Consider the following 24,560-nt stretch of genomic DNA (forward strand, 5'->3'; position numbering starts at 1 on the left):
CGAGAGCTCAGCGTTTAATATGTCTTCGCGCAGCCAGGTTTCCGTAAGGACAATGACGTCGTAGTCACTAGAAGAGAGCGCTAGATGGAATTCTTGTGTTTTCGTTCTCATTCCTCGCACGTTCTGGTAGTAAACGGAAATAAACTGCTCGGAATGTGCGGTAACTTCGGGAAAAGGCGATACAGGATGTGAAACAGGCGATGTAACTAGTTGGGAGGAGGGCGAAGAGCAGTGGAAGTAGTCATTGTTGCTGAGTCGGGCGCATTCGGTTTCCAAAAAACCTTTCTGGAATCCGATTTCTCTTCAAACTCACGATAAGCAATGCCAACTGGCCATGTAGATGCCGTCATAGCCTTTTCTTTGAGATCCGTGGGCATGCCAACTTTGTAGGAGACAAAATTCAGCGTTCTAGGATCTCTGCCACGAGGGACCAACTTGACGACAGTGATGTTCGAATTTCCGAGTTTATCCGCAGCTAGCTTGGTGACGCTTTCATCAGGGACATCGGGCGAAATTCCTGACAGGTACAACCAAAACTTTTTATCTTCACGATTCACAGCGATAGATGGTGTCAATGAGTCGGCGGCATCAGTACCACGTAGCAGCTTAGAAGGATTGGAGCCTGTATCATCGTTGTCTCTCTTTCTTTTAGCAGAATTAAAGGAAAATTGTCGCGGTCCAGGAATCGGCGTTTTTGGTACAGCGTCTATCAACGTTTTGAAGTTGGTCCGAATTTCTTTAATTCCTCCAGTATGTCGTTGCGAATGGAATTTTTAAGCTCCTCGATCACCATTTGGTTTGCGGACTCAACGGACACTAATGCGTTACGAAAACGTGCTTTGTCCATGATATTTTTGCAGGTGTTACACATCCAAAATAAGTTAGACTTGTTAATAACAGCGGCAAATAATTCGTCGTTTAGTCCGCAGCATTTTGCGCAAAATGACGAAGAGCAAAAACCGCCACATTTTACAGCATTACGACCATCGGAAAAATTATCAGTACAACTCTCACAAAATCCAGGCATTTTACGATATGCGGTAGTGTAAGGGTTACTAGTTGAAATGCTCAGTAACAGATGGCGCCACTTACACTCTACAAGATGATGACAGGTATGTTTTTGGGTACGAAATTCACTTAGGTACAAGATCGAAGGAGCGCAAGAAAGTACTAACCAAAACAACTACGAAATTACTTCTCACCTTTCTCGTTCTGGCACCTGGAGTTCAGGAAGGCGGAGGACAACTGATGGATGTATATGTTCTTTCGGTTGGCAGAAATAAAACACAGCAGCGGCGATGATGTTTATTTCTGCTGGATGATGAATTAGCAAATTGATGGGCGGTATTTGGTCGTGTGTTATGTTGATAATTTGTTCAGATGGTGACACTTTTGTAAACTGCGAGTGGAAGTGATGGTGGTGGAGTGGCGAGATGGCGGAGTGGCGAGGTGACGGAGTGGCGAGGTGGCGGTGTAGCGGTGGTATGGCGGTTGTGGCAAATCAGCAAACTGCTTCAGCTTGTCCAGAATACCTTGATTTTGCGGTCCTACCTTGCGTGTGAGCAAAACACCGTCATTCGGCAAGTGAACACGGAGGCTGGATATCAAGTTTGAACCATATTGTTATTGGCAAACTTTGAAAGTTTCTGCTTCCTTACTTCCTCCAGAGCATTAAACTTGTGCTGGGCGGCGAAGAACAGCAGCCCCGGAAGCTACCGGAAGTCCGTCTTGACTAGTCTCATCCATGAAGAGACAATGAGGCTTCGTTAGCATCTGGGTGTACAGTTTCCGGGCCCGTGACTTTCCCACCGTATTTTACCGTTCGGCACGGCTTGGAGCCTTCTGCACTTTGAACGTATGTAGTCCCTCGCGGTCCTTGGCTCTCTGAACGAAAGACTTGGACAGATTAATTCACCGTTAACTGCACGATTCGAAGTTGTTTTCCGATGTTCCGATGAGAGAGTTGAGGATTTTCCAGATGCTTGCGCAAAATCAATTCGCGACGTTGCTTTTGGGGTGACGCTATTTTTGCCATTTCTCGAAAAAGTGACAACGATAAAAATACAGTGTAAACAATACACTCTAATCTACTTCTACTCAAAATTTCAAGAGAAAATACCCAATGCGCTTTTCCGTGATACAATTTGATGTGGAACACCCTTTAGCAATCGCGGAAATCAACTCATTCGGTTGGTTGACTCTATCAAGATGAATGGTGAAACTTTCATTGCAGAACTCAAAATGTCCACCGAAGAAGATACCTGCTCATTGCCGAGATTAATTAATGTTATTGGTAAAACGGTTTTAAAAACCCTTTGGAAAATATGTATTGTTTGTAAAGTCGCCGAATTTCTCAGAATATACTCAAAAATCCAAGCGCTATTATCAAATTTATGTAGCAATATGGAGAAGCTTTCTTCGTCAAGGAGAAATGCAGGATTTTTCCAGGCGTTCGGTTGGCACACCCCGCCCAACAAACAACGAAAGCTGAACAAGCCTTTGATCTGAGTGAATAAGTTGAACAAAAACTGTTCAAGCCAGTATCCAGCTAAATTGTTTGTTGGGCATTCCTTTCTTCATATCCCTGCAACCTGGATTTGCCTATTCTCAGACCACGCTGTGTAATTTTAATAATCAGTCTTCCACGTGTCAATACTGTAAACAATCTGCACGCTACAAAAAGCCCTACGCTACCCAAGATAAAAGTTTCTACCACAACGAAAACAAATTCAGTAGCTTCAGACCAAATTGTTGATCAGCCGGTAATATTTGCTAAACCATCAGTAGACGCAAAAGTAAGCGACGTCATTATCCATCGCTTTAGAGAAAACTACCAGTCCCACCAACGAGAAGACGGAAAACAATTAATATAGAATCAAATCAAAGCATTCAAAAATCTCCAAGATGTCATCAGTCACTATAGTATGGACAAAAGCGACAATCAAGAACCTAGACCATTGTTGCCGTACCGAGTGTTTGCTGTTTCGATGCGATCGTGCTCGACATGGCCATTTAGCATCAAGATTCGATTCAGCGGTATCGGATTGCCACGACGACTTTGCACTGTCACTATATATCGCAAAGATTACTTCGACTCTATCGGAGGCAGCATTCGCCAACCGAGAGCGAACGGGTGTCACGTCACGATTCCTGAGTGAAGCAGTGAGCGGAATCTGTGTTAATGTTGTTGCGCAGGCCGTTGTATGGAAGAGCCACGGAAGATTCGATAGTCAACGAGCATCTCACATCAGAGAATTGGCTTGGTGCTTCAAGAAGATCGACGGGAATGTTGCCGACGGGGGAGGAGAAACCACGAGCCCGTGAGTAACAAATAAGTGGTACCTTTTAAACAAATAGATGTAAGAGAGATAGATCAGGAATGAGGACATTAATAAGGTGGTGCATAAATACATGTTTTGATAGATTCTGCTGTGATTATGATTTGTTGATGCGAGTTTGTCCATGCTAACCAGTGCGATCATGGTGTATTCATTCCCCGTGAGGTCGTAAGCTTTTTACAGCGGTAACAATCATATCGGGAGTGATTAAAAATGAACTCAAGTCCACAGAGTTTTCAGGAACATCAATCAAATCAGTTTCAATTTCCATGCCGGAGGCAGTATTTCTCCGCAAAAATTGAAGCAAAAACCTGCATGACACATACTTTTATATAACCCGGTATTCAATCCACGATACTCATCACTGGATTTTTAAAATTACGCTTTGTTTCCTAACTACGCCAACGATGGTGTTTACGCTACTAAGTGTTGCACTCCTGCTTTAATTCGCGCAGACGTGGTGTTGTCCATCGAGGAGAAATAGGTACTGAGTAAGAGCAGCTAAATCGATTCTGTGATAACAATGCCCTTATTTCATTCGCATCCGCTAAACAGTATGCTTTATAGTTACACACTGATGGTAACGAAAGAAATAAAGGCGAATGTTTTTCGGTCACACAGAAAAAGGTTGAATGAATTTCCAAATAGCTGATGAATTTCCGAAGATAAAAATCTCCAAAATCCAAATATATCTCGTCGATTTTAGTTCTTAATCCCCTGACGTTCTGGTAGTAAACCCAGATTCATCTCTCGTCTAGTAGTAGTTTCAGGTATCATTAAGAGACACTCGGCACTACGTCGACATCATTGGGGTCGATCGCACATCTGTGGAAGAGGCAACTGACTAACTGTCAACTATCACAAGACAAACTACAGGGTGGCTGGCAACGAACGCGGCAGTTCGAACAGTGTTGGTTTCACACTGTAAACCATAACCGCAAGGTATAAAGACATGTTTCGAATAGAACTTTCTACGGTTCGCAAAGTCATCCGAAGCCTACCAACGTGCAGAAAACTTGTTCTGTACAAATCAATGTTTCTCCATGTTGCTCTGTGTGGGCATAAGACACATTGGAGGGACACCCATCGATTGTCCGGCGTTTTTGAGTGAGGAATTCTGCACTATTACTCGAAGGCATACTATAAAATAGAGAATGGCACGAGCTGTATCTAGACATCGAAAGGTGAATGAAACACGAATGAATGAAAATGACGTTCAAGTAAGAGGAGCATCTTCCTCTAATGTGAAAAGTTTTTCAAAAGCCACGAATTCTGGATCCGGAAAAATTCGGAATCCGGAGGGTGCAGCGACAGCGAAAAAGTAGCTAAACCTATCTGTCCGAGATGTCGCAAACAAGCGGGCAGTGTCGTCTACAAATGTGCTAAAAGACTAGCTGAATTATCTACTTTTAAGAATGTAGTGACACCAAATCGGGCGATCACGCAGACTGTACACAACAATGCTGATAAAGTTCGATTGCGAGGTAAAAAAGACGAAACCTACGTCAAGGCAGACGTCAAACAGCTGGAGTTTTCTAAGGAAACTAAAAAGAGAAACGTAGCAACCATTTTCAAGCATATGAAACTTTCGAAGTTAGCTAAGAAATGTATGGTTTGGCAAGCTGTCTGTACCTGTGGCTCGAAATGCGACATTTTTTATGTATTCTGGTTGTAGTTGATAACTGGAAAATCCAACCAGCGACAATCGCATTTTCTCTGGTTCTAAATAATGGAATCACATCGAAAGTAGTGCGCTGTATTCGTACAATAATGCGCTATACATCACACTACTTACGACATCATGGATTACCACTAAACAAGAGAAAAAAACGATTGTTGCTGGTTGGATTTTCCAGGTTTCAACTGTAACGATAATGACGAGGTCGATCAACTCAGTAGTAGTTTTAGGTATAATGCGTTCACATAAAAATAACTTTTCGGAATTTAATTCATAAATTCATAGATCTCAGCAAGCATATGATTAGGGCTCAAAAGCCAAATGTCAAAATTCACTTTGAAGTGAAATTCTGGAGAAACCGTTATTATCCAAACACGGTGTACAGTCATGATTCGCTGGTTGGACACTTTTTAACTGGACTGATTTTTAGTTGGACCTCCGCTAGTTGTACCGTCGTCCAACTAAAAAATATCTGAACTTCAAAATCTCATGTTAAATTGACTTTGGCAATCTATCTAACAATATTTTACACCACTAATGTCTGCTTTGGACAGTTTTTGACATTTGTCAGTCGGTCCAACAGGGTCCAACTAGCGAATTAAATTAGATGGACATAGGCTGTGGCCCAACCAACGAATCACGACTGTATTGGCGTCATTCGTCGCCATCTACAAAAGTTGTGCCTGTGGGTGATGCAAATGTAAACAAATGGTGTTAATTTTTCGTCAGTTTTCAAATGGACCATTTTCAGTTTGAGTTCAGTAAATAAGTGAAAGGGGTTAAAAAGACGCTAAACCAAACCTTTGTCAAAGCTTTTTCGTAGAAAATATGCAATAAAAATTCCACGCTTTAGCATAGGGTTTCCTCTTGGTTAACTGCAAATTGTGATTTTTAATATACAAATATATTGAAACGTCAATTTAATGGTATGAACCAATAGAACATCAGCCCAATAAATCATAACGGATATAGTTAGGTAGTTTTTTTTGCTAGAGAACGTGAAGAAAAGTTCTTATACACTGGTCGAATTTCACTGAAAGCATAACTATTAAAAAACTCGTGGTTCTCAACAGAAATATGAAAATTCGGAATCGACCGAATTTTGACCGGTGTGTATTTCTTCTGATGACAAGCGGAAACATCTACCCAGCCAAAAACTACCTAGATAGCGCTCAACCGCTCAAAACCCACTAGTATTTCTTTCAAGCAAACTATATGCAAGTATATAGTCCTAAAATCTTATTCACCATTACTATGATATCCTCTTCGTGGTTAAAGACATCCGTCTGCTTTGTTAAAAACTGCAGATAACCTGCACATAAGTATATTTTTCATTTTCTTCCATATACATTGATAGCTCCAGGCGGTATAAATATGGCCAACGAAAAATACACATTTCTCCAAAACAAATTAATTGTATTGAGAGAAATTTGTGCCATAAATTGGATACATATTGCTTTTCAATCTGTAAATAAAATTTTGGGCGAAAAGGTGAATTTTCAATACTTTTTATCATTTTGAAAACTTATTCGTTTTTTGCTTCACAAAAATGCGTTATGTTGGGGACCCAAAATAATTATGCTCTACGACGTTTTGCCTTTCTCAATAGAAAGGTATTGCAATTGCTCTGAAAACCGACTTTTTAACGGAGGCCCGGAGGGCCGAGTGACATATACCATTCGATTCAGTTCGTCGAGTTCGGCAAATGTCTGTGTGTGTGTGTGTATGTATGTGTATATGTATGTATGTGTGTGTGTATGTGTGTGTGTATGTGACCAAAAATGTCACTCATTTTTCTCAGAGATGGCTGAACCGATTTTGACAAACTTAGTCTCAAATGAAAGGTGCAACGTTCCCATAGGCTGCTATTGAATTTCTAATGGATCCGACTTCCGGTTCCGGAATTACAGGGTGATAAGTACGAACACGCAGAAAATGTCGATTTTAATAAATTCTGCAATGAATGTATAAAGGTGAAAAATTTTCCAAAATATGACCACAACTGCTTCGATTTGTAGTATTAGGTCACTAACATCCATTCAAAGTCTATTTGGCCACATTGGCCACCATCCTCGGTTCCGGAAGCCCCGGCGGAAGTATCTAAATTCAGAATAACAGTCACATCGGTTTCTCGGAGATGGCTAGACCGATTCGACTAAACTTGGCCTCAAATGAAAGGTATTGCGTCCCCGTAAATGGCTATTTAATTTCATCCCGATTCGACTTCCGGTTCCGGAGTTACAGGTTGTGGCGTGCGATCACATAGCAAATTGTGATTCAAACCGATACTCCGATGAAAGCAAAAAAGGTAAAAATTTCGCTAAAATGTCTCTCAAACAACTTAAATTTGCTGTTCTAGGTCACCGACGGCCAACCAAACTTTCGTTGACTACATTGACCACCACAGACGGTTCCGGAAGTGCCCGGGAAAAGCGGCCATCTTTCAAAATTTACGAACTCACATCAGTTTCCCTGAAATGGTTGGGCCGATTTTCACAAACTTAGTTCCAAATGATAGCTATAATATCCCCATAGATGTCTATAAAATTTCGTACGGATCGCTTATATGGTTCCGAAAATATAGACTAAACCGTCCGGTCACATATGAAATTCCCATATAAACCGGAACTCAATTTTTTTTTCAAGGGGGGGACCACATGAAATTTCAGAAATCGAATTCGTATTTTTGATGCCATACATCTTTAAAATGCATGAAACGTCGAGATTTTATGTTATCTCGAAAAAAATTTTTTTATAAAAATCGACTTTTTGGGACTTTGCCGATTTCGCACCTTTTTGCCTTTCTCAATAGAAAGGTATTGCAATTGCTCTGAAAACCGACTTTTTAACGGAGGCCCGGAGGGCCGAGTGACATATACCATTCGATTCAGTTCGTCGAGTTCGGCAAATGTCTGTGTGTGTGTATGTATGTGTGTATGTATGTATGTGTGTGTGTATGTGTGTGTATGTGACCAAAAATGTCACTCATTTTTCTCAGAGATGGCTGAACCGATTTTGACAAACTTAGTCTCAAATGAAAGGTGCAACGTTCCCATAGGCTGCTATTGAATTTCAAATGGATCCGACTTCCGTTTCCGGAATTACAGGGTGATAAGTACGAACACGCAGAAAATGTCGATTTTAATAAATTCTGCAATGAATGTATAAAGGTGAAAAATTTTCCAAAATATGACCACAACTGCTTCGATTTGTAATATTAGGTCACTAACATCCATTCAAAGTCTATTTGGCCACATTGGCCACCATCCTCGGTTCCGGAAGCCCCGGCGGAAGTATCTAAATTCAGAATAACAGTCACATCGGTTTCTCGGAGATGGCTAGACCGATTCGACTAAACTTGGCCTCAAATGAAAGGTATTGCGTCCCCGTAAATGGCTATTTAATTTCATCCCGATCCGACTTCCGGTTCCGGAGTTACAGGTTGTGGCGTGCGATCACATAGCAAATTGTGATTCAAACCGATACTCCGTTGAAAGCAAAAAAGGTAAAAATTTCGCTAAAATGTCTCTCAAACAACTTAAATTTGCTGTTCTAGGTCACCGACGGCCAACCAAACTTTCGTTGACTACATTGACCACCATAGACGGTTCCGGAAGTGCCCGGGAAAAGCGGCCATCTTTCAAAATTTACGAACTCACATCAGTTTCCCTGAAATGGTTGGGCCGATTTTCACAAACTTAGTTCCAAATGATAGCTATAATATCCCCACAGATGTCTATAAAATTTCGTACGGATCGCTTATATGGGTCCGGAAATATAGACTAAATCGTCCGGTCACATATGAAATTCCCATATAAGCCAGAACTCAATTTTTTTTTCAAAGGGGGACCCCATGAAATTTCAGAAATCGAATTCGTATTTTTGATGCCAAACATCTTTAAAATGCATGAAATGTCGAGATTTTATGTTATCTCGAAAAATTTTTTTTTTGTAAAAATCGACTTTTTGGGACTTTGCCGATTTCGCACCTTTTTTCAGTTCAATATTACCGTGGCTGTTTTTTTTTCAAAATTTTAGAACTCGAACTCTTTTAATGAATATAAACAACGCACACATTCTCGTGATTCATAATTGAGAAAGGCGCAATTGCACCGCTAGGTGGATTAAAATAGGTTTTTCAGTTCAATATTACCGTGGCTGTTTTTTTTTTCAAAATTTTAGAACTCGAACTCTTTTAATGAATATAAACAACGCACACATTCTCGTGATTCATAATTGAGAAAGGCGCAATTGCACCGCTAGGTGGATTAAAATAGGTTTTTTACTCGTTTATTTACCAAATCAGCTCATTAGATGATGTTTGTTTTGATTGGTATTAACAATTTCATATATTTATGAAAAAACCGTTGAAAACGGCACGTTTAAAATTATTCATTTTCCATCATTCATTTGTTTACATGAACTTTACGCACACAATCTGTCAAACTCAGCTTCGTAGTCCCGAATAGCCCAAATAGCACTATAGTTAATGAAAGGGAAAACTTTTCTCTTTTGTTTGCTATCAACTGTTGTACTGGGCGAGTGACGGCTCCTCCGGAATATTCCCAAAGTGAATTTTGAGTTGGCTTTTGAGCCATATTAATACTTTTGTCGAGAGATGTTTGTGTAGTGCTTATTTTGCCCCATGCTCTCTTTACTATTGCCGCCCGCATACATCATACGAATGCTTATTTCACGTCGCTTGAAACATTTTCAGTTATTTTAGTATCCCGTCAGAACACTTGCAGTGTTCCCACTACGGCGTCACACATGCTATAAGCCTGCTGATTACATCACATTAAGATTTAGTATTAGTAATCATCACCGGTCGCGGTTTTTATTTCGAAAAGTAGAATCAAAACACATCTAGTATTTTCACTGGTTTACTAATCCAGTTTTTATTATTTTAGTAGTTCTAAACATGTATTTTGAGTCTAACCACCGTAATTCGAGCAGTATTTACTTGTTTTCAACGACGAAAACCTTATTAACCTTTCAGATTAACAGTTGAGACGAATCTCCCCTAATGTGGAATTGACTTTTTATGATTGACTGTGATCTAACCTTACAAAAAATAGTATAACCAAAGGCGCATTTAGACATTGATTCCGGTATTTGCACAGTTAAAATCTGATTTTTTTGTGATACATGGCGCATACATGATGGATACTAATTACTCATTTCAGTCTAAACTATACTAGCCCTGAATCACAAAACTATGGTAGGTTGCTTTTCTGTGATAGCAATATAAAATAAAACACATATTGTGCATGATTAAACGTGTATTTCTACGTAATATTTTATCACCACATTCCTCAAACAGTAGAATTTGCCTTTGTTATCTTCTGTACTGCATTCAATACAAGTGCAGCATATTATTGACATTCTGCCGAGAAAAGTTTATTGCACTAACTAAATACATGTGAGCACACTTTTCATTTTCATATAGCATACGGTAAATAGCTCCTATTTTATATTATTGTTCGAGTTTCAGAAGCTTAACTATTGCTCTGCTACACACCAAAACGTTTATTAGGTGCCTATTATTCAATAGGCAGACTCTAGTACTACATCGAAAACTTTTATATCACCTTGTATATATATTGTCTCAACCAGTTTAGGGTCTTCCCTGAAAACAAATTCTGCAATCAACTTTTCGTTCAAATAAACTTGATAACTGACATCGGTGCACGCGATTTTAAGATGGAACAATTTGCCCGGCATGAAATCAGTCAGATTCTCCGAACGCTCCTCCCGATCCCATTTGCCGTCGATCCAAGAATTTCGACAAATCACATGCTTGCCACCAACGCTGCCAAATCGTGGGTTCAAATGAAATTGTACGTTTGGATGTGGCCAACAATAGTGATTACTTTGTAAATTGACATAGAAAGAATGCGGCAATAGTTTGATTCGTCCTCGAATGTGCAAATTCTTTCCGTTTGTAAAGGGCTGTGCTAGACGTCCAGTATAAGGCATTATTTTGTAGTTGGAATCTAAGATATCTCCCAGTGCGAAAGTTTCCCTTGAAATTTGCGCAATTTCATCCAGTACAATATCAGGATAGTTTTCGATATATATTTGTTCGACGGCAACATCCTTGACGTCACCTTTTACTTCCAGCGCGCAGATCTTCTTATAAGGCAGTCGATGTTTGAATGCATTGAAATGTCGGCCATTAACACATATTAAAAATTCCTTGTCCGACACCAAAATTTGAATCTTAAATTTTTGGCCTCGGTGCAGATTGAAGGATAGTGGCGAAGCTACTTCTTCCTTGCCCCAAACTCCTTTTATACGACAGTTTCTCACAATATAATTTTGGGGTAGCCTCGGATTGAAGTGCAGTGCTAGATCAGAATTTTTGAGCATAAAATTGATCGAAAATCGTTCACACGTCAGCAGTATACTCCCACTTATCACAAAACTTAAACCGGCAGAGACTTCCGTAATGTTTTCCAGGGTATATACAATTTCCGTCGAAGAACTCTTATCTAAACTGATGGAACCGGGCGACTGTGGCGAATCCTGATACGCATAATCACAACTGTCCAGCGATTCAGTGGACATTTTAACAGCTTCGTTATGTACCTCCTTGCTATATTGTGCTAAATAATAGCGAAATAGTTGCTCTTGTTTTTTGCACTGCAAATATTCTCTACATTCCGCAAAAGAACCACCGGAACGGATGAACACCTCTGCGATCTCGACTAGGTCGTCACCAACACTGAGCAGCAGATAAGCGAGCACTGCCATTTAGAACCAGCCCGTCGTGCTAGCGAGTGAATACATTTTCACACACGTACCTAGCGTTCGGTATTACGGAAACTACTACCATTTGTAACACGACTGGTTGATAATGCAACAAGAAAACCAACACGCAGAATGGAGAAGTTAATGAACATCGATAGAAATGTGACGTGAATTTTAATGTTGATTTATTATGGTTATTTACACTGTACTTGAGATCGTCCTGAAATTTTCAGTCGTACTCGATGATCGGTAGCCTGTTTTTGTTTACCAAATTTAAATGTCGCAAGTTTGACAATTATAGTTTAGGGTGACCAGCTGAAAATCAACAGTAAAGCCTCATTAATTTTATGCCGTTTTTGTTTGAGGCGAAATTGTCAGGTTCTAACCCAAACTGCATCCTAATATCAGTGTCAGTCCCATCCCACCTCAGCTTCTCGCGGCCACTCTCTTGACGTCTTAAGAATGTCGGGTGTTCTTCACTGAATTGAATTCATCCCTCTTGCTGGGCGGATGGTGTGAACGTCTTAGGTGTGAACCACTATCCAGCTTTTTATGTGCCATGGCAATTGGCAATTCACATCGTGCTGCTCGTAACATGTTGAGGGTCCTTGGTTTAACAATAGTCGCTTACGCTGTAGAGATTAGCATAACATAAATCAACGGGATTTGATTTTTTTTTTATCTTAAAATACGTTTATTTAGGCCCAAATGCTGTAGCTTAACGAGGCCGATAATTCATTTTTTTTTATATTACATGTCACATGTTAGTGGGGGAAGGGAAAGCCGTATTTAGGGGCGGCTTGCTCCCCTCTTATGTAAGTAAAGGAAAAAGGTAGGAAGTGGGATACATATTGTGTAATTGACATCGTCGTTTGCTGATTGATCATTGTGGCGGATATGCACACTTTGTTGTAGTGTTGTAGTTTCCAGCCTGTAATCGCAGGGGCGAGGGGAGGGTCGATATTTCGGATAATTATTGGCACTCTATATCATCTGCATGTGCGGTATGTCATGATGTTCTGGATAGACGGTTATCAAGAAGAGTGTGCACCGAAGACTCGTGAAGCAATGCCATATTGTAGATACAGGGATAGGTTGGTGAGATTCTACTGTGAATGAGAGAGGGTAAAATGTATTAAACTTGGACATCAATGGTTTTCAAAAAGATATAGATAAGAAAAATATAGGGGTGGTCACGGCTTGCCAGGACGTCCCGGACTGGCACATAGGGTGATCTACCTCGGGCCCGAAGGGAATCTATTAGTTGGGACCTGGCAACACAGTACTCTGCGCACAGCCAAACAACATGCTCGATGTCGTGATAGCCGTTCTCACAAACACAATGATTATTTTCAGCAAGCCCTATACGACGGAGATGCGCGTCAAACGAGTAATGGTTGGACATGATCCTTGACATCGTACGAATAAAGTCCCGGTTCACATCCAACCCCTTAAACCAACCATTCGTTGATACCTTCGGGATAATGGAATGTAGCCACCGTCCCAGATGCCCATTGCTCCATGAGGTTTGCCAACTATCGAGCGTCCTCTGACGAGAGATACTGAAAAATTCGTTGAAGCAAATTGGTCTTTCGTAAGTGTCGCCTTCTAATGCGCCCACCTTGGCTAAAGAGTCCGCCTTCTCATTGCCCGCAATAGAACAATGTGACGGGACCCAAACCAAGGTAATCTGGTAAGATTTTTCAGATAAAGCACTCAGATATTCCCGTATTTTCCCCAGGAAATACGGTGAGTGCTTTCCAGGCTTCGCCGCACGGATGGCCTCAATGGAGCTGAGACTATCCGAAACGATGAAGTAATGGTCTGAGGGCAGGGTGTCAATGATCCCGAGAGTATACTGAATGGCAGCTAATTCTGCGACGTAAATTGAAGCAGGATCATTGAGTTTGAATGAGGCAGCAAGATTTTCGTTGAAGATACCGAAGCCTGTGGACCCGTCGAGAATTGATCCGTCAGTGTAGAACATTTTGGCGCAGTCGACTTGATGGTATTTGTTATAGAAAATATTTGGGACCACTTGTGGGCGAATATGATCCGGAATTCCACAAATCTCTTCCTTCATGGATGTATCGAAAAATACAGTTGGATCAGAAGTATCTAAGAGATGAGCACGGTTGACGTTATATGTAGATGAATTGATGTTCTGTGCCATGTAATCGAAGTACAAGGACATGAATCGGGTCTGAGAATTAAGCTCGACAAGCCTTTCGCAATTTGCAATCACCAATGGGTTCAGAATATCGCATCGAATGAGCAATCGATATGAGAGGTCCCAGAATCGATTTTTCAGCGGAAGAACGCCCGCCAGCACTTCGAGACTCATCGTATGGGTCGAGTGCATGCAACCCAAGGCAATACGCAAGCAACGATACTGGATTCGCTCCAGTTTGATGAAGTGTATGTTCGCAGCAGAGCGAAAGCAGAACATCCGTACTCCAACACTGATAATATCGTTGTTTGGTACAACCTGATTAGGTCTCCTGGATGGGCACCCCACCATGTTCCAGTTATTGTACGGAAAAAGTTGATCCTTTGTTGGCACTTCTGTTTCAGATACCTAATGTGACATCCCCAGGTACCTTTAGAGTCGAACCATACCCCGAGATATTTGAATGTTGAAGCCTGAGCAATAGTTTGATCCATTAATTGAAGCTGTAGTTGCGCTGGTTCACGCTTTCTAGAAAATACGACTAGCTCAGTTTTCTCCGTGGAGAACTCGATACCCAGTTGGAGAGCCCATGCAGACAAATTGTCCAAGGTATCTTGCAGTGGTCCTTGCAAGTCGACGGCTTTAGGACCTGTAATAGAGACCACACCGTCATCTGCAAGCTGCGTTAGCGTGCAGGAATTGACAAGACATTCGTCAATGTCATTCACGTAAAAATTGTAGAGGAGAGGGCTTAGACATGAGCCCTGGGGAAGGCCCATGTAGCTAAATCGTGATGTCGATAAATCGCCATGCGAGAAATGCATTTGTTTTTCAGACAACAGGTTTAGCAAAAAGTTATTTAAAATTGGCGAAAGACCATGCTGGTGCAACTTCTCATAAAGAATGTTGATCGAAACTGAATCGAAAGCCCCCTTAATATCCAAGAATACTGATGCCATCTGCTCTTTGTTAGCATATGCCATTTGAATTTCTGTTGAGAGCAACGCAAGGCAATCGTTCGTCCCTTTGCCTTTGTGGAAGCCAAATTGTGTATCTGACAGTAAGCCATTTGTTTCGACCCAATTGTCGAGCCGAAACAGGATCATTTTCTCGAACAACTTCCGGATACAGGACAGCATTGCAATCGGACGATACGAATTGTGGTCGGAGGCTGGTTTTCCTGGTTTTTGGATGGCGATTACCCTCACCTGTCTCCAGTCATGTGGGACAATGTTACCCTCAAGAAACCTATTAAATAAATTCAACAAGCGTCTTTCGGCAGAGTCTGGCAGATTCTTCAATAAGTTGAATTTAATTCTATCTGGCCCCGGGGCTTTATTGTTACATGATAAGAGAGCTAGTGAGAACTCCACCATCGTAAACGGTGTTTCGTTCGCGGTATTGTAAGGCGACGCGGCGCGGTAGATTTTCTGTGCCGGGGCGGAATCCGGACAAACCTTCTTGGCGAAATCGAATATCCAACGGTTTGAATATTCCACGCTCTCGTTAGTACTGTTTCGGTTTCGCATACGTCGGGTCGTGCCCCAAAGAGTGCTCATCGATGTTTCTCTTGTTAACCCGTCGACAAACCGGCGCCAGTAACTGCGTTTCTTAGCTTTCATTAAATTTTTCATTCGCTTTTCTAATATCGCGTACACTCGATAACTAGCAACTAACCCGTCGTTCCGGAAAGTTTTATACGCGGCAGCTTTCTCCGCGTACACGTCTGAGCACTCTTTGTCCCACCACGGGTTGGGAGAACGTTTTTGGGTGTTCACGTCGGGTACTCGTTTCGTCTGAGTTTGAATCGCGCTATCGAGAATCGAGTTGGACAAAAACTTATATTCTTCCTCCGGGGGAGGTATCTGTGTTGAATCGATAGTTTTGGATATCTCAGCAGCGTAGCTCTTCCAATCAATGTTTCGTGTGAGGTCATAGGGAACATTGATTGGTGTCGATGGTCTTGAACCAGTGGTGATTGCAATTACAATTGGTAAGTGGTCACTACCGTGGGGATCAGATATTACCTTCCACTTGCAATCTAACCGTAGTGATGTCGAGCATAAAGATATGTCCAGTGCACTTGCTTGCGCAGGTGGTCTAGGAATTCGTGTCATTTCCCCTGTGTTCAGAATTGTCATATTGAAGTTGTCACAAAGGTCTTGAATTGTCGAAGATCGATTATCGTCGTATAGACAGCCCCACCCCGTACCGTGAGAGTTAAAGTCTCCAAGAAGCAGGCAGGGCGAGGGAAGGTGTTCAATCACGTTGGAGAATCTTCGATATCCCATCATGGCCCTAGGAGGAATGTAAATAGAAGCAATGCAAAGATCTTTGCCTTTGATTGTTGTTTGACAAGCGACAACTTCAATGCCTGGCGTCGAAGGGAGGTTGATTCGATTGAAGGAGTAGCACTTTTTGACCCCTAAAAGTACCCCCCCCCCCCATATGAGTCTTCTCGATCCAAGCGGATAATGTTAAAATCGTGGAAGTTGAGGTTTATATTAGAAGTTAGCCATGTTTCACATAGGGAAAATGCATCACAATGATTGTAATTTAGCAAGTGTTTTAATGAATCAATTTTGGGGATAATACTTCTGCAGTTCCACTGTAAAACAGTGATCAGATCCCTGATTCCGTCTAATAAGTTAGCCATCGAAGGATACGATCGCTGTAAGGAGGGGCCATTGTTCAGTCAACTGTTTTAAAAATGTTCTTACTGTTGGTAGAATAGCAACCAGCAAGCTTTTCATAGGATCGGTAATGTTGAAAGCTGTGAATATCCAGTCCACAATGTCAGAAAATTTAAGGAATCCCGTTTTAGGTTGAGTTTCTGACTGTAAAATTGGAGCACTTAGGATTTTTGGTGCCCCGGGGAGTGCTGGGAACTCCTGGTTGTATCTCAATTTCCCAAAACCAGGAGGTATGATCTTCGGATTTGTACCAGCACTTCCAGTTGATGAATTATTTTTATTTTGCACCCTTGTTTGGGACAACCTAGGACCCTTACGAGGAAGTTCAGGTGAGTTTTGATTAGGTCTTTTCCTAGAGTTTCCAAGCGGAGCCAAAGAATGCCCCTCGCAGGCATGGGAAAATTCGTTCACTCGCGCGACTGTTGCTAACTGTGGATCACAAAGTAGTCAAAATTTTGTGCTCACTAATTAACCATACCGAAAGGAGAAGTCTAATAACTTCAGAGCAGGTCACTAGATGGGCAAACTGCGAATCACAAGTGAAGCTTAAAAAATTTAAAAGCAGCGTCAATTCTTCGCTCGTGAATGTTTGTCACGTAGCTTCGCGAAGCTCACAAAGGTTTCTTCATGCATGATTAAAACATAGTACCTATTTTTGCACTGGATTTTTAGCTGACAGATCGCGTTATGGGTAGTTTTGTGATACACTACTAGCAATTTGATCTACTGAAGTTCCTTGCGGCCTATTTGTTAGCAGTGCATTGTTGCAAATTTTTAAAGCCATTGATTATCAGCTAGTTTTAAAATGGTATATGGTTTTCCAAGTATTAATTATATTGTGCGAATATGAAAATGAAATAAAACTGTAAAATGAAAATCCTATGCAAACCGCGAACCGCTCGAGAAGAGCTTCGCGAACGAAGCCATCCGCGTTGCGGAAGGAAAGAATTAAAACACAACTGATGTGCTTCTTCGTTGGTTGTTATAGTTTTGAATCGCATGTGTCCGTAACGACAGGTTGCTAGGTATCATTTTCGAAGCTAACAGAATGCATCACAACTGAAGAAAGCTTGCTTGCGAAGCGCGAACGATCGGTTCACGATGCAATTTTTCCCATGCTTGGCCCCTCGCAAGGGTCGTTAGAGGCGTTATCGTCAGTTGGCAAGAGAGCGAATGGGTTTTCGGAGATAAGTGGAACAGCTCTTTTAAGCATTTCTGCGTAAGAGCGTCTGGAGCGATCTTTGGCGGATCGCTTCAGTTTATCCGCGCGAAGTTTGTACGTTGGGCATGTCAAAAGTGCATGCGGATTCTCCCCACAGTAAACACACTTCTCAGCGGGGCTACTGCAAGTATCATCCGCATGGCGTTCCCCACATTTACCGCACCGTTGCTTGTTGCTACAGTAGGTGGCCGTGTGACCTAGCTGCTTGCAATTGGAACAATTCATGACCCGCGGTACAAACAGGCGTACAGGTAGACGAGCTCCTCCCACTTCAACGTAGCTCGGAAGTGCAGATCCGGCGAAGGTTACGCGAAACGAGTCTGATGGATAGTAATTACCATCTTCGATGGACTTTGAGTGCAATTGCTTGCACTCCAAAATCTTAACTGATTGAAGGTTAGGGTCCTTAAAGCGGCCAGCCCCATCATTCATCAGATCATCGACAGTTAGACCCGCATCACTTACCACACCGTCGATCTCCACATCACGAGAAGGGATGTAGACGCGATACTCCAGCGTAAAGAGGCTATTGCTAACAATATCATTGGCCTGTTTCAAGTCAGTAACGACTACGCGCAGTTTATCTGACTGAACCTTTTTAATCTCGGTTACGGCCGAGTAACGTTTTGTCAGCTCCCGTGCAACAGTTATGCTGTTTAACGGTTTATTTTTGGGCCGAAAGTATACCACCCAAGGACCAGCGGATCCATCCTGGTAAACCTTGACTCGGGGGGGCTGTGAGACATTGGGGGAAAGTGGGGGAAGTGGATCGACCATAACATTATCTGTCTCAGTATCAGATATACGTTCTTCTTCTTCATAATATTCCTCTTCGGAGGGTGATCCTTCTGTTTGTTCCATTTTGTTGCGGGAGCAACACGCTCGACCGCACTGTTTAACTTAAATCAAAATAAAAAATCAAAAGCAATAAAAAGAAAAAAATCGATAAGAAAAGTAAAAAACGAAACACTTCACCAGTTGGTTCCTTACGAGCTGGTAGGTGAATTGATCCTTCGTTTGTTTTATCCGTCACCCGCGTGACCTTCACACAGTAGAGCTGATATAGCTCGTCTAAACAAATCCGTCTTTCAGGCAAGAAAAATGTTTAGTAACGCACTTCACTGCACTACTTTAACTGATATCGCAGGTAACAATTATCACTCGCGGGACTGTTTATTAGTAATGCTTTACTGCAGCCTCTGCCACAGCAAGCACCTTCGTACCACCGAAAAAACTAAACCACACCGGAGAGAACAAAAAGCACTTGTTTCCCGGTACAAAGTTGGGTTACGAATGACGGGATTTGATTGAAAATCATAACATACGCCTTCCATCCAGTAAATAATGTCAAACATTCCGAACGAGGAGTTCGATGCCATTGCTGAGGTAAACAACTATTGTCTAAATAAAAATTACAGAAAAATATTCTGGTTACAGTTGAAAATCGAAATGGTAAACTTGCGCCTTTCGATTTTTCTTCTATTTTCAGGGTGCACACTAAAGTGCAACTGATGTAGATGACGGCCAGTTAATTCTCTAACGTGCACATGGTGCGCATTAGTTGCCCACTCTACAAATAGGGAAAAACGAAAGGCGCGAGTTCAATATTTCGATTTTCAACTGCACCCGGAATACTAACAATATAAAACTGACTTCCATTATGGCACGTAAGTTGTCAAAATGTTGACATATTACGAACTGAGTGGTGTTGGCCACCATTAGAGCCGGATGAGTTTACGAGTGTACATAAAGGCCGAAAATAAATAAATTCAAAAAAATCAATAAGGTCCTACGGGCAGATCACTCTAGGAATAAATAACAAGTTTACATCAAATTAGAGAAAATGCATTTAATTTCCATTTTTGCATGAACTTTGCACTCCCTCGTAGAAAAGTTTGTTATCAAACTCCTTCCCTGAACAACATTGTTCGACATTTTTTTGTACGGTACGTCTTACACGAAACGCAAAATACTTTATGAATTGCATTTATTTGCACTGATTTTTATAAATGCATCACAGGTGATCTGCCCCTAGATCAGATCCAATCCAAGCTGCGAGAATGTTCATCAATATATCATGTTTTATTAAAAACAAACTTTTCGTATGATTAATCTAAGACGAATTACGTCTTACCAAAAAATACCAATAAAATTTGGTTCCAAATAAAAAATAAAAGATATATTATTAGAAGCAATCGAATGAACTAATTTGAACCTCACCAAAGACGCTGGCAACGAGCGCTTCCGAGGAAATACACAATATTCCGCTAATTCATCTTTTGATGACACATTATATTAGAACCGTGTCAATGTAATTAACGGTGGAGTGATAGTGCAATACTCAAAGAATTTATCTACGGCGATAAACCAATTTTTTCTGCATCAATATAGTTATTTACTAATCATAACCACTTATAACTGTATATTGTTCTTTTTTTAGTCTATTGGTCACGTCAGTGGAGGTCATATTAACCCGGCAGTTACTGCAGGTCTATTGGCAGCTGGGAAAGTGAGTATCGTACGTGCCGGCCTATATGTAGCATCTCAATGTGCGGGGGCTGTTGCAGGAACTGCGGCACTCAAGGTGATACGACTACTTCAACTAAATGACTTGTTTCAGAGCACTAATCAATTATTTGCTTCCACAGGCACTTCTGCCAGAGGTGTTCCAGAATGGGCTTGGCAATACGGGTCTTAAAGAGAACGTTCAAGATATGCAAGGCCTAGGTATTGAGTTCTTCTTGGGCTTCATTCTCGTGTTGTGCGTTTTTGGCGTATGCGATGAGAATAAACCAGATTCGCGATTCGTAGCTCCGTTGGCAATTGGTCTTACTGTTACATTAGGTCATCTGGGTGTGGTAGAGTACACCGGATCTAGTATGAACCCCGCGCGTTCCTTCGGAACAGCTTTCATCAACGAAAACTGGACTAATCACTGGGTACGACTTCAAATGATTTTGAAATTCAGAATGATTCTATTTACTTTTTCAACTAGATCTATTGGGCTGGTCCGATCCTTGGTGGCGTCTGTGCCGCTCTCTTATACTGCCAAGTATTCAAAGCTCCCCGTTCAGAGGAACTAACTGCGCCAGAGCGCTACCGAGTTGCAGCAGATGAAAAAGAGGTACGTTCAATATAGCTTATTGTGAAGAGAAACTATTAAATTGTTGGTTTTCCTGAACATCATCTATAGGCTTACCAAACCCACCTTAAGTTGAAATATATAGACGAAGAAGCATAACAGGTATTTCCGGTACCAAAACCAAGATCTATTGTTGACTAAAACTTATAGTATAGCCGAATTTGTTACTACTTAAAATTGGTAATATATGTTTCATTCAACGAAAGATCTGTGACTGTGTTAAATGTTCTTAGCTAACACTTAAAATTGCTAACCATAATCTTCTTAATTTATCCACCACATGTCACTGAAAACATGTATCATTTCTTATTTCAGCTGAAACGCTTGGATGGTATGGCCTAGATCAACTGATCTACTTTGTGTAGCGGAAACAAAGATGTTTCAATTCTACGGAATATTCATTAATCGAATATTTTTTTTATGAAAACGCATTAATTTTAATCTATGCCTAATGATAATTTATGATCTAACAAGCGGAACATTTATATTTAAAATGAGGATTAAAACTATGACAATAAATTTTGATTGTGCCATGAATACACTGATGACAAACATGTACACATATGACGAAATATCACAATCTACATTTTAGTTAGTCGTTTTAAATATGTTATCAACAATAAAAAAAATATGTGAGATATGAGAGACGAAAGATAAAAGATACAGGAAAAGAGAAAAGGAAACATCCATCCACTAATTCCGTCAAAGTTTCAGCCAAATTCACTTAGTCTAGACTTTTACTAGAAGTTCATTCAATAACTTACCAGATATATACAGAAAAAGTGCTAGCATTCTCCGTCGCGAAAACAATAGGAACACTAGCGACAATCCTAATCTTGCATTATGCATCAACTCAAACAACGATACTGAATTTTTCACAGTTTGCTGAGATGTATAGCATCATCCGATACAAGTTGTGATCGGAGGCTGGCTTTTCTGCCCAACAAACATTTCGTGGTTTTATAAACGTTTTAACAGTTGCTTTATTCAGCTCTAGCTGAACATTGGAAGTATACGTGTAATCATATATCGTTTATTCCACCCTTAAACATCCGGGATTTGGAGAATTTATTCAGCTTGTCTGATTAAGACACATGAAAGAACAATTCTTCAGCACGTATACAGCCTGAAGAAAACCACAGTTCAGCTTTATCAATAAACCTTTTCGTTATCGCTATTCAGCTGAGAGAATTATCATAGGAAAATTGTTAAAAAAGACATTTATTTCAAGTTACACACGCCATCAATCTCTTTGGAAGCCATATTCTTTTATTAGTGTTACATTACAGTTAGAGAAAAATTGTATTACCTTGTTGGATATCATATCACGTACCTGGATCCGAACCAGCAACCTGTTGAATACTAAGCACTTACCTTACTGTCTGCACCAATCTTGCATACATCGAATGCTTAAGATTTCACCGATGTACCGACAAGTCTAGGCTGCTGAATAGAGTCTGTACAAAGGCTACAGTAGCCTTCCATAGATTTGAGTGAACCTAGTTGGCTTGGGTTCGAATCCCAACCTACGATATTTTTTTTATTTCAATTTTTTTTATTTAATAATTTTTAGAACATTCGGGAATTTTAAATTAGATAATTTATTTCAAAAATGATGATTATAGGCGTTTTTGTTTCCAAGGTGAGGATTTATGGTTGTCACAAAACATTTAGATAAGTAAAAAATGGGTGTTATATGAAAGTGGTGGTAACTGAATGATGGATTGAAGTCATTCATAATTCTAAGATGGCAATCTCCTCAATTTATTTACCACTTCCTGCCAAATGATTTTCTTTCCATTGTGATTTTTTTGGTAAGCGGAAGTCGCTGTTCGAATTCAATAGTTTATTTATTTATATCAATTAAGTTCGCCAGCGTAAATAATCATTTCATTGTACCGTTGTTTGCAAGTCGATGGATAGAAAAAAATCATGGTAACAATGCTGGTGTCTAAAATTTATAGCAACGTTGGAACAAAAAGTTTCTCTTGTGTTCAATATGAGAATATTCATGTTTCACAGGTAAACAGACCGTTTCGAATTAAAAGGTTAATTTACATAAACGAGGGCGCGTGTGATTTGGTAAGCTTGTACATTGAAAAACTGTAAATCGTGTATTTCCCGTGGTGAAAACTCAATAGATATAAAAAAACTAAATAAACTTTCTTTATTTCTTTATTCATTTATTGATCTATTGCTCCTTAACTGTAATATATGCAAAACATCTCAATTGGAATATACCGAAATAATAAAAAAAAATCCTTCACTTAATAGTAAAAAAAATATTGTGTGTGTATTGGGACTCGAACCCAGGTCGGTTGCCATTCCTCATGATTTGCTAATCGTGCCAATTTTTGTAGTAGTTACAATTACCTTTGTTAAACACATAATTCAGCTAAAAGTCAAAGGTGGTATAACGGCAAATGTAAAGGTAGAAACAACCTCTTGAAGACATGTAGTGCAGCTTAATGATTAAAGGTAATACTATTGGTAACAGCATCGTTTATTCAACTCGCAATTCAGTCTAATTAAGATGGTTGAATAAAAGCTTTAATATTGTCGCTATTACATTTATTAGCAGTATAGTTCAGCCTAGTTGGAACTGGCGAATACTGGATTTTAAATAGGCTGAATAAACTGTTAATGTTTAAATAGTTCAGCGAAAGTTTTATTTAGCTTACATAACCTTTAATCTGCTTTAAATCAACACGTAGTCCTATAGTTCAGCTCCTAATGTTTGTTGGGTGGTTTAGGGATTACGATGACCTCAACTTTTATCCATTTATCAGGGACAATGTTACCCTCAGCAAGTGTAATTTCGAATGGCCTCAGAGTGACAACAAAGCAAATGAGAACTCCATCATCGAAATGATCATTACCGACGCCAGAGAGGTGATTCCACTTATCTGGACTAGATATCGATCCATCAACTCATGAATCGGGGACCAACGACTTTACTTCCCTATTTACCTGTTCGCGTCTTGTTTTGTCTTTTACATTCTTACGTCCGTCTGCAATAGAGCATTTTGTGGCCTGTGCTGATTTCCCAGTCTCTAATCTATGATTCAGATCAGGAAAGCGGTCCACATTTTTTTCTATTCCACAGAAAGGGAAATAAATCGAACATTGATAATGATCCGGGAATCTTGTGCTTAAGCGCCGTATCAAAACTATTTGAGCAGATTGTTTAAGACCTTTTGTTTGTACCAAAACAATCGACAACGGCCAACTTGCTCTCATTCACAACGTATCTGTACATACATTGTGGATAAGGCATCAAGACTCGTCTTCCGGATAGCAAAACACTTTAGAGATGTAGTGTCTTAGATTGGTTTATTGTGCGTTGATCCGCTCAACGCTAGAATCGAGGCTCTCCAATGCCGGTTCTTACACTTTGCTCTTTGACATGTCCCATGGCAATACACATTCCAACTGCTGAGCCGAGCTACGAAAACCGTTGTCAGTACATGCATCTTGATACTCTAAGCATCCGGAGGTACTGGTCTCGTGCCCCATTAGCACAGAGAACACACATCCTTGTTCGAACAAATAAGTTTATAATAC

The 24,560-nt window shown here is 40.5% G+C and overlaps 2 protein-coding genes across 3 annotated transcripts in view; one reads left to right on the forward strand and one right to left on the reverse strand.

Annotated features, from left to right (window-relative positions):
* The window catches only part of LOC131682266 (aquaporin AQPAe.a), a 55,769-nt gene extending 34,254 nt beyond the window's left edge, over positions 1-21,515 (forward strand). Inside the window, exons 4-8 of one of the 2 annotated variants that reach the window (XM_058963624.1) lie at positions 20,295-20,438; positions 20,503-20,793; positions 20,850-20,978; positions 21,048-21,098; positions 21,312-21,515. In XM_058963624.1, coding sequence (XP_058819607.1) covers positions 20,295-20,438; positions 20,503-20,793; positions 20,850-20,978; positions 21,048-21,095 — 612 coding nt within the window. In that variant the 3' untranslated portion in view covers positions 21,096-21,098; positions 21,312-21,515. The remainder of the gene's footprint in view (positions 1-20,294; positions 20,439-20,502; positions 20,794-20,849; positions 20,979-21,047; positions 21,099-21,311) is intronic. The other variant, XM_058963625.1, reaches the window with a different exon arrangement.
* Positions 9,889-12,030, reverse strand: LOC131682265 (32 kDa beta-galactoside-binding lectin-like). The gene has a single exon (XM_058963623.1). It carries the CDS (start codon positions 11,770-11,772, stop codon positions 10,564-10,566), a length of 1,209 nt encoding a protein of 402 aa, XP_058819606.1. The 5' UTR covers positions 11,773-12,030; the 3' UTR covers positions 9,889-10,563.
* Positions 21,516-24,560: the final 3,045 nt, after the last annotated feature.

This window comes from Topomyia yanbarensis, chromosome 2 (assembly GCF_030247195.1).
Source record: "Topomyia yanbarensis strain Yona2022 chromosome 2, ASM3024719v1, whole genome shotgun sequence".
Taxonomy (NCBI): domain Eukaryota; kingdom Metazoa; phylum Arthropoda; class Insecta; order Diptera; family Culicidae; genus Topomyia; species Topomyia yanbarensis.

Bases quoted from the DNA above. Each gene is read 5' to 3' on its own strand.
- LOC131682265 (XM_058963623.1), bottom strand. From the start codon at position 11,772: ATGGCAGTGCTCGCTTATCTGCTGCTCAGTGTTGGTGACGACCTAGTC.